General features: G+C 53.4%; 1 protein-coding gene across 1 annotated transcript in view; it reads right to left on the reverse strand.

Annotated features, from left to right (window-relative positions):
• The window catches only part of SSH1 (slingshot protein phosphatase 1), a 62,101-nt gene extending 52,440 nt beyond the window's left edge, over positions 1-9,661 (reverse strand). Inside the window, exons 1-2 of the mRNA XM_073312365.1 lie at positions 9,489-9,661; positions 2,863-2,903 (exon numbers count right to left, since the gene is read on the reverse strand). Of these exons, the coding sequence (XP_073168466.1) occupies positions 2,863-2,903; positions 9,489-9,554 (107 nt within the window). The 5' untranslated portion in view covers positions 9,555-9,661. The remainder of the gene's footprint in view (positions 1-2,862; positions 2,904-9,488) is intronic.
• Between the last annotated feature and the right edge of the window lie 202 nt (positions 9,662-9,863).

Consider the following 9,863-nt stretch of genomic DNA (forward strand, 5'->3'; position numbering starts at 1 on the left):
TCGTAAAGTTACTGCTGTTCGCAGCATCGCTCAGTGAGTAAGATTACGCAAAACCCCTTTTAAGACTGGTATTAATCTCCCCTTTTGTTTATTTGGCCACTGGTGAGTCCAAATGCCTGACTTGTGCATATATATCCAGAGGCTGGGCATTCAAACTATGGGCGCAGCTGTTTGCCTATGTTAACTAGCCATAAAGCCTCCTCTCGTTAAGTTTCAGAGCTAACCTGAGTTTAATGAGACCGTGCACACTTCTCAGAGCTGCTTCAGGCTGCCTTAGGGTTTGGTTACACTGCAGCTGGAAGGTGTAAATTCCAACTCAAGGAGACATACCCACACTAGCTCTAATCAAGCTACCATAGTAAAAACAGAAGTGTAGCCATGGCAGTGCGAGCAGTGGGAGGAGCTAGCCGACCCCAGTACGATGCTGTCCAATACCCTAGGTACATACCCAGGACGGTTAGCCTCTCCTGCCACATGCCCACCACAGCTACATTTCTATTTTGGTGCAATTGCTCCATCGGAGCTAGCACAGGGGTGACTCCTGGAGCTGGAATTTACGCCTTCTAACTCTACCGATCCTAAGCCTGAAATGACTCTGAGAAGGATACGCCATCTCGTTCAGCTCAAAACCTAATGAAGAGGCTTTATGGCTATATTTTTAAGTTACGCAGGTGATCAGCTGAACACCTAATTTAAACCTTCCAGATCCAGCACAGACATACCCTGAGGCAGCATTACGTCAGGCTACATTCAGAGGGTTCTTTGTGACCATATTGGTTAGATACTTGATACTTTTCTGCAAATGAAATCCGGCATTCTACAGAATCGATATCTGTCATAACGACCAGATGATACACCAAGCAGGCTGAAACCCGCCGTTTGACACACCTTCCTTAGAACTCTGCTGCCTTGTGTCTACGTAGACCGGGGACTTATGGATTGCACCATCACTTTGCCCCTTTATAAAGAACAACAACAATCTGCACTTCTGCAGCAGCTTTCAGCAAAGGAACATTTTATAGACACTAATTAGTTCTCATGACCCTCCTAATAGGTTACATATTATTATTTGTTTTACAAAAGGGTAAACAAAAGCACAGCAAGATTAAGGCATGGGCCCAGGGCCATGGTAAATCAATGACAATCTTTCCATTGACTTCAGGGGTGCTAAATGTGGCCCCAAGTCACATAGTGCAGGGGTTCTCAACCTTTTAATTTCTGAGCCCCCCCCCCCCCCCCAACATGCTATAAAAATTCCATGGCCCACCTGTGTCACAACAACTGGTGTTCTGCATATGCAGCAGATTAAAAGCCTCCCGGCTGGCATTAGGGGGTAGCAAGCCGGGCAACTGCCCAGGGCCCCATGCCTCCGGGGGCCCCACGAAGCTAAGTTACTCAGGCTTCGGCTTTCTGCCCCGGGCGGCAGGCTTGGGTTTTGGCTTTCTGTTCTGGTCTCCAGTGAGTCTAATGCCAGCCCTGCTCTCTGGTTTATTTTGATGGACCCCCAGAAACCTGCTCATGGCCCCCTAAGGGGCCCCGGACCCCTGGTTGGGAACCACTGACATAGTGAATAAGTAGCAGAGCTGGGAGTAGAACCAGGAGTACTTAATTCTCCTTGAACTTCTAGACACCACTGCCACTACAGAATAAGGACTGAGAAATAAAAACTAAAACCTGTAATCAGAACTTACAAACCAGAGAGTCCTGCTGAGCAAAATCAAATGCACAGTGCCTCTGCTGTATAGTCAGGCTTGTTAGAGTGATTTGTAACTCAAGCCAGATCACTGCTGAGCCAAACAACAGAGGCTGTAATACAGCCGCTTGCAGCTTACCTCACCTGTTTACAGAGAAGACGACTCGGCTTTCTAACGTCAATTTATGCAGAATAAAAAGAGTCCATTCCTCAAAACCCCACCCACTGCCAAAATTAGAAAATTATACAGGTTCCAAATTAAAACAGGTTCTATCCCAGCCCCAAAACATATCTATGCATCTGCTGGAATCCGCTGGTGTATTAGGGTGTAAAGGGAATCAAACTTCCAGTAGTGTGTAACAGAGACACATCATGCAATATCCCATGAACTCAGTGTGCCTGAAGGTATAAAAAAAGCAATGACAAATGGCAAACAGAAAACAAAACCAATAAACTGCCTAAACGGACATTAAAACTGGGGAGTAGGACCTAGGAGAAGAGCAAATGGCAAGAACAAGCCTGTTGAGATACTGCAGAGTTTCTAAGCCTTACCTTTCAGACAGCTACGTTTGGAGATTGTGGGGCAACAATTGATTCTGCACATGAAAGCCCGCTCCCATCTCCTCTGGGTTACTTACCTCAGCCCTCTCCACACTTATTTCTTTTGTTCCTTTCCTTTTCCCCCTCCTCACTTCATAACAGCAACTTATTATTTCCAACATGAAATGAATTCAATCCTTGACCATTAAACGGTCAAAAGTGAACAGAGGATGGCTCTATTTCCACCATTTCTCCAGCCACCTCCAACTAGGGTATAGGCTCCCCGCCCCACAAAAGAAGCCCAAGCTATTAGAGACAAGACACATTAAGATAATTAATAAGCGTTGTGGATGAATTTTATAAACAATGTTCCACTTTTTTCCTGACAAGAAAATTAAACCTCATTTTAGTTTTTAAATGTTAAATTCCAAGATCAAAAATAAAATAACTGAATGAGAGAGGTCAGTGATCTGGCCTCAGCTCACTAGAGGTCCTGGGGTCTGCGCAGGAGCAAGAATCTGCCCGTCCAAAGCTCATTGTGGGATCAGGGCGTAGAAAATCACATGGCAGAAGTTCAACAGTGCTGGAAACAATGTTTAGAACAGCATGAATTAAACGGTTCTGCTCACCTCAGGTTTAATTTGCGATCTTCATCACTGCCAACCTCCAGCTAAGGAGGGAAAAGAGGGATAGAGAATGTGTTATGCACTGGCTGTTTCTACCTTATTGTCAAAAATTCCTCACACTTTTTAAAACAATGATTTTTTTTCAATGTCCACAGAAAAATAGTACTATACAGCCACATAAAATATCCCCTCCCACCATTTCCCCCGGTACAGGATGTCAAAGGGGCTCACAGAGAGTTTAAAACCATTAAACACCAATCCTGCAAGCTGGAGGGCAGATCAGCTGGCGGATGGAATGCCTAGACATCACAAGGGATGTGCACACAGCCCTCCCATTGAAATCAACAGGAGCTGAATAGAGCATCAGAATGTTAGCAAAGAGCGGGGCACAAAGAAATCCTTCAATGAATGGGGTAGTGTGTCAATATGATGGATGCAATCAAAACTGTCCAACTCGGTTTTATAAGCCGTATGCTGCTGATCTCTGGGAGGTGCCTATGCGTTTAGGCCAGGAAGATCTGAGCTCAATCCCCAGTTCAAAGCGTGTAGCCTACTGACAAATGTCATGTTCCTAAACGGCCATGGATTTGTTTTTCTGATTTTTTTGCAAGTACCTTAACCTACCAAGAGAAGGTAACCCAGCCATTACAAGCACGAGTAAAACCTAACACAGCTGGTGAGCCTCCACACAAATGCAGCTTTTACACAAATCAGCAGAAGTTAATTTGGCCTTTAAACTTAAAAAAGTGTAAGAGTCCTACTGGTTTTTATGAACAGTTCTACTGCAGTAGTGCAAAGGCCAGTTGGAGCCCCTTTCTGCTGTACAATGTACAAACAATGCTCTGAAATGTTTTTTGTGGACCTCAACTAAAAAAAAGAGGTTAACATAACATTTTCAAGGTTAGATGGGGTTTTTAATATTAAGACTTCAAAAGGTCAGAGTTAAATGATGTAAAGGAATTTGCTGCTCATAGCTAGTAGTTATGGTTCTTAATTTGTTATTGGACATTAAAATGATGACACACAAGTTCTATTACAGCTTTGCATAATCTGTATATTAGACGTATCTATTCAGTGGAAAGGAGATATTAAAAAGCAATGCAAGATTACTGTGACTGACAGAGCTTTGAAGAAAAATATATTTCCTCTATTTTTATAGTTTGTTTACTTTGTGCATTTACCACCACTTAGCGTACTATCAGTTGAGCCCTTATCCTGAGGTCAGACTCCTGCAGAACCCCCCCTGGGCCCATGTGGAGTCCCAGTGATTTCAAGTATCAGGGGGTAGCCCTGTTAGTCCGCATTCACAAAAACAGCAAGGAGCCTCGTGGCACCTTCAAGACTAACAGATTTATTTGGGCATAAGCTTTCGTGGGTAAACAACCACTTCTTCAGATGCACCTGAAGAAATGGTTTTTTACCCACGAAGCTTATGCCCAAATAAATCAGTGATTTCAAGAAATCCACTGAAATCATTGGACACAGGGTCCACCTGCCTGGATTAAGTTGCAGTGTTGGGGACCTAGTGAGCTCCCCCATTTGTCTGGGTCTGTTACACAGCAATGGGGGAACATACAAATATTTTTTTTTAATTGTGATTGTAAAAATATGTATGAAACCACAGATATCATCACGGAGCTTCAGAACTTGAAGCTACTTTACACTCATCTTTTCAAACTGACTCGATTTCAAGTTGACCTTTTTAAAAAATAAACAAAAATAGGCACAACAGGAAGAATTAAGGGCTCAATATTACAGAGGACAGAAACCTTCTTAACTAGCTTTAGTTCTTTGGGCAGAACATTTATCTGAACTGACAAGGCTGGCAACTTGACTGGGTATTTGCTGGGTTATATACAAATATAATTATCTTGTACTGGACCCATCACTGGCAGTGCCATTCAACCATCCACTCATCCCCCAGTTTGTCCCAGGCACTCTGAGTGATGTCAAGCCATGGCTCTTCAGGTGAGAGCATCCTGAAATCTGCATCGTGGAGGGATAGATCCATCTTTAGGCCCTGATTCTGCCCGTGACCTGCCCAAGCAGACAGCTGAGCCTGTACAACTTGCAATGCTGGACTGGGGCTTTGCCTACAGCAGAAAAGATGCTGGAGATCTGATAGGGCAAGGGAGCTATTTGAATTTATAAAAAATTAGCGACTGTGCAAACTGGTTTTCTGCTCAGAAAAAAATTCATAAGGGTTTCTAGCATGCCATATTGACACTATCACAATTCCCCTGAAGACAACATTAGCATCCATTTTATAAATCCATACTGGTTTATGTGTTGTTAAGAAGCAGGCTGTAAGAGCTCTTTCATAGTAAGAACTTTTGGGTCAATAATTCCCTTTTTAAAAAGTCTCTAAATACATATTTGCTACAGACTCAGCCTGTAAATCCATCTTCACACAAGAAAGAGCGTAACAGATCAGGGAAAACACAGACACAGTTTGGCTAGAAATTCTTTGTTTTTTATTAACATTATACAAAAATCAATGTTTAAATTTCCAGGGGTGATTCATATATTCATGGACTTTTAGATCAGAAGGGACCATTAGGACGGAGAGTAGGGGGAGATATCCTACCTCAGCCTCTCTGGGTACCCCTTAAAGCATCTCTATTCCTGGCTCATAAAGGTGCTTCTGAAAAGGAATTGCCCTGCCTTTGGAGTACACTCTATTGCAGTGGGTCCCAAACTCATTCCACTGTTTGCACAGGGAAAGCCCCTGGCAGGCCGGGCCTGTTTGTTTACCTGCCACGTCCGCAGGTTCGGCCGATCGCGGCTCCCAGTGGCTGCGGTTCGCTGCTCCAGGCCAATGGGAGCTGCTGGAAGCGGTGCGGGCCAAGGGACGTACTGCCCGCTGCTTCCAGCAGCTCCCATTGGCCTGGAGCAGCGAACCGCGGCCACTGGGAGCCGCGATCGGCCAAACCTGTGGACGCGGCAGGTAAACAAACCGGCCCGGCCAACCAGGGGCTTTCCCTGCACAAGCGGCGGAACAAGTTTGGGAATCACTACTCTACTGCATCCACTGGCAGGCATGAGCCAGTACTGCATCCAATGGCAGGCATGAGCCAATCCTCATGGAAGGAGACCCCTATTTCCTTGGAAAAAAAAACCAACGGCTTTATACCCTTACAGAACATGATACTGAACAGACATAATGCAGAAACACTCCAAAGACAAGACAGACACACCAAAAGCTTGATTCATCTCTCATATACACTAGATTAAAACCCGTGTAACCCCACTGACTTCAGTGGGAATACTCCTGGTTTACAACTGTGTAAATGAGATGAGAATCAGGTCTCTCTCTTTCACGGGTTCACAGGACGATCAATGGTTTATGTTCAAAATTTAGGTTTTATACCTTTTTTTTAAACAAAGTAAAGATTTTAAAAACCCTTATGGAAACAGAAATATCTTCATGATTTCATAACATTTTCAGTGAAACAAGACGGGCAAGGTAATATCTTTTATTGGACCATCTTCCATTGGTGAGAGAAGTTTTTGAGCTTACACAGAGCTCTTCTTCTGGTCTTCTTCTTCTGACAGGAAGAAGACCACTGTGTAGCTTGAAAGGTCGTTTCTCTCACCAACAGAAGCTGGTCCGATGAAAGATGTTACCTCACCCACCTCGTCTCTCGAACATCCTAGGACCCACATGGCGACAACAACACTGCATTCCATATTTTTCAGTGAACACAGTTAGAAAATAAACCGTGTCTCTGTGGCTTGGTAAACTCAAACCCACAACCTGGAGCGAGGGCAGAGCCACTAGGGAATTAAAGGCTGAGTCCAAGGCCCACAGTTTGGAATGAACAAAGTAAACAAAGAGCATCCCTGAGCTGGGGACAGTCAATGAGATTTTTACCAGCCATTCCCCACCACCTCCCATACTCAGCTGAGATCATCAGTGGGAGAAGGTTAGTGACAGGGATTTGACAGGTGACAAATAGGACTGTTAACCTGATAGGAGAACGGACACAGGGGGAAGTATATGGGAGGGAGGCCCAGGCAAGTGGGATGCTGTGTAAAGGGAGGGCATGGGGGTGTAGGGAAGGACACAGGAGAGCGAGGAGTTAGGGTAGGGGAACACAGAGCCTGTCTTTGGGGTTTATAAGGCAGGGGAAGGACACAGGAGCGTATAGGGCAGGAGAAGAGGAACAGGGCAGAGGAGATAACAGAAGTGGGGGCCTATGGGGGTGGTAATAAGGCAGAGAAGTATACTAAGGTGTGGGGCCTGGTGCAGAGAGAGGAGGTATAGTGGAGTGAATAGGGCAGAGAGGGTATAGCAGGTGTGGGATGTATAGAGGCAAGGGACAGAATGGGGCAGAGTTGTACAGCAGGGGCATGGGCCAGAGGGATATAGCAGGGTATTGGCTCTGTAAAGGAAGGGCTATATAGCAAGATGTATGGGGCAGGGGGCTCAGTGGGGCTGTGCGGGACTGGGGGTATACCAGGCTGTTGTGAAGGCAGGGGGCATGGTGGGGGTATAGCAGGGTGTGGGGGGCAGACAGTATAGTGCTGGGTGGGGGTAAGGTGGGGATATAGCAGAGGGGGGACAAGGGACACAGTGGGGGGTGGGGTTATATCAGGGGCAGGGGGCACAGTGGGGGTGAGGGAAGGGGCATAGTGGGGATATAGCAGGGAGTGGGGGGCAGGGGTTATGGTGGAGGTGGGGGTATAATGGGGGCAGGGGGGACAGAGAGATGATGAGGGCAGGGGGTACAGTGGAATGCGGGGGTCATAGTGGGTGTATTGCAGAGGGTGGGGGGCAGGGAGTACAGTGGGGGGCAGGAATTATAGTGGGGTGTTGTGGGGGCAGGGGGCTCGGTGGAAATACAGTGGTGGGCAGGGGGTGGGGACACAGTGGGGGGCAGGGAGTATTTGCGGGGGGTGAGTGTATTGCGGAGAGTGGGGGGACAGCGGGCGTGGGGGGGACAGCAGGGTGTGGGGTCGGGGGCATGGTGGGGGGTACAGCGGGGGTTTGGGGCAGGGGGTACGGGGGTACAGCGGGGGCGGGAGGCACGGTGGGGGGTACACCGGGGGCGGGGGGCACGGTGGGGGGTACAGCGGGGGTTGGGGGCACGGGGGGGGTGCAGCGGGGGTACGGGGGGTACAGCGGGGGTTGGGGGTACGGGGGGTGCAGCGGGGGTTGGGGGCACAGGGGGGGTGCAGCGGGGGTTGGGGGCACGGTGGGGGGTGCAGCGGGGGTTGGGGGCACGGTGGGGGGTGCAGCGGGCGCGGGGGGCACGGTGGGGGGTGCAGTGGGGGTTGGGGGTACGGGGGTACAGCGGGGGGCACGGTGGGATACAGCGGGGGTTGGGGGTACGGTGGGGGGTACAGCGGGGGCAGGGGGTATGGGGGTACAGCGGGGGCGGGGGGCACGGTGGGGGGTGCAGCGGGCGCAGGGGGCACGGTGGGGGGTGCAGCGGGGGTTGGGGGTACGGGGGTGCAGCGGGGGGCACGGTGGGGGGTACGGCGGGCGCGGGGGGCACGGTGGGGGTTGGGGGTACGGGGGTACAGCGGGGGGCACGGTGAGATACAGCGGGGGTTGGGGGTACGGTGGGGGGTGCAGCGGGCGCGGGGGGCACGGTGGGGGGTGCAGCGGGGGTTGGGGGTACGGGGGTGCAGCGGGGGGCACGGTGGGGGGTACGGCGGGCGCGGGGGGCACGGTGGGGGTTGGGGGTACGGGGGTACAGCGGGGGGCACGGTGGGGGTACGGCGGGCGCGGGGGGCACGGTGGGGGTTGGGGGTACGGTGGGGGGTGCAGCGGGCGCGGGGGGCACGGGGGGGGGTGCAGCGGGGGGCACGGGGGGGTACAGCGGGGGGCACGGTGGGGGTTGGGGGTACGGTGGGGGGTGCAGCGGGCGCGGGGGCACGGGGGGGGTGCAGCGGGGGGCACGGGGGGGGTACAGCGGGGGCACGGTGGGGGTACGGCGGGCGCGGGGGGCACGGGGGGGGGTGCAGCGGGGGGCACGGGGGGGGTACAGCGGGGGGCACGGTGGGGGTTGGGGGTACGGTGGGGGGTGCAGCGGGCGCGGGGGGCACGGGGGGGGTGCAGCGGGGGGCACGGGGGGGGTTGGGGGTACGGTGGGGGGTACGGCGGGCGCGGGGGGCACGGTGGGGGTTGGGGGTACGGGGGTACAGCGGGGGGCACGGTGGGATACAGCGGGGGTTGGGGGTACGGTGGGGGGTGCAGCGGGCGCGGGGGGCACGGGGGGGGTACAGCGGGGGCACGGTGGGGGTACGGCGGGCGCGGGGGCACGGTGGGGGTTGGGGGCACGGGGGGGTACAGCGGGGGGCACGGGGGGGGTACAGCGGGGGCACGGGGGGGGTACGGCGGGCGCGGGGGGCACGGGGGGGGTTGGGGGCACGGGGGGGTACAGCGGGGGGCACGGGGGGGGTTGGGGGTACAGCGGGGGGCACGGGGGGGTACAGCGGGCGCGGGGGGCACGGTGGGGGGTACACCGGGGGGTACAGCGGGGGCGGGGGTCAGGACCGGTCCACCCCCCTTTGCCCGCAGCCCTCGGGGCGGCCCGGACCCCGGACCCCGCTCCCCGCCCGGGGCCTGGCGCGGCCTCCCCCTCGGCCCGGCCCGGCCCGGCCCGGCGCCCCCGGCTCACCTCGCTGGCGCTGGCCGAGGAGGCGGCGCTGGGGGTCGGCGAGCGCTGCAGGGTGACCAGGGCCATGGCTGGGGCGCGGGGCTGCCGGCTCCGGGCCGGGGCGGAGCGCGGGGCCCGGCTACAGCGACGGCGGCTCCCGGCCTCCGGCCGCCTCCATCCGCTGCTGCTGCGCAGCCTCCGGCCGGGGGGGGCGAGCGGGCTGCGGCGCCGGGAGAGGGCGGGGGGGGGGGGCCGCAGGGGGGCAGGTAAGGGGCAGCAGGGGGGCTGGAAGTAGGGAGGGGCAGCACAGGGCTGGGGTGCAGGTAAGGGGCGGGGGGCCGCAGGAGGGGAGGTGGGGGGCAGGCTGGGGGCAGGAAGGGGGCAGTAGGGGAGGTG

This window comes from Lepidochelys kempii, chromosome 15 (assembly GCF_965140265.1).
Source record: "Lepidochelys kempii isolate rLepKem1 chromosome 15, rLepKem1.hap2, whole genome shotgun sequence".
Lineage (NCBI taxonomy): Eukaryota > Metazoa > Chordata > Testudines > Cheloniidae > Lepidochelys > Lepidochelys kempii.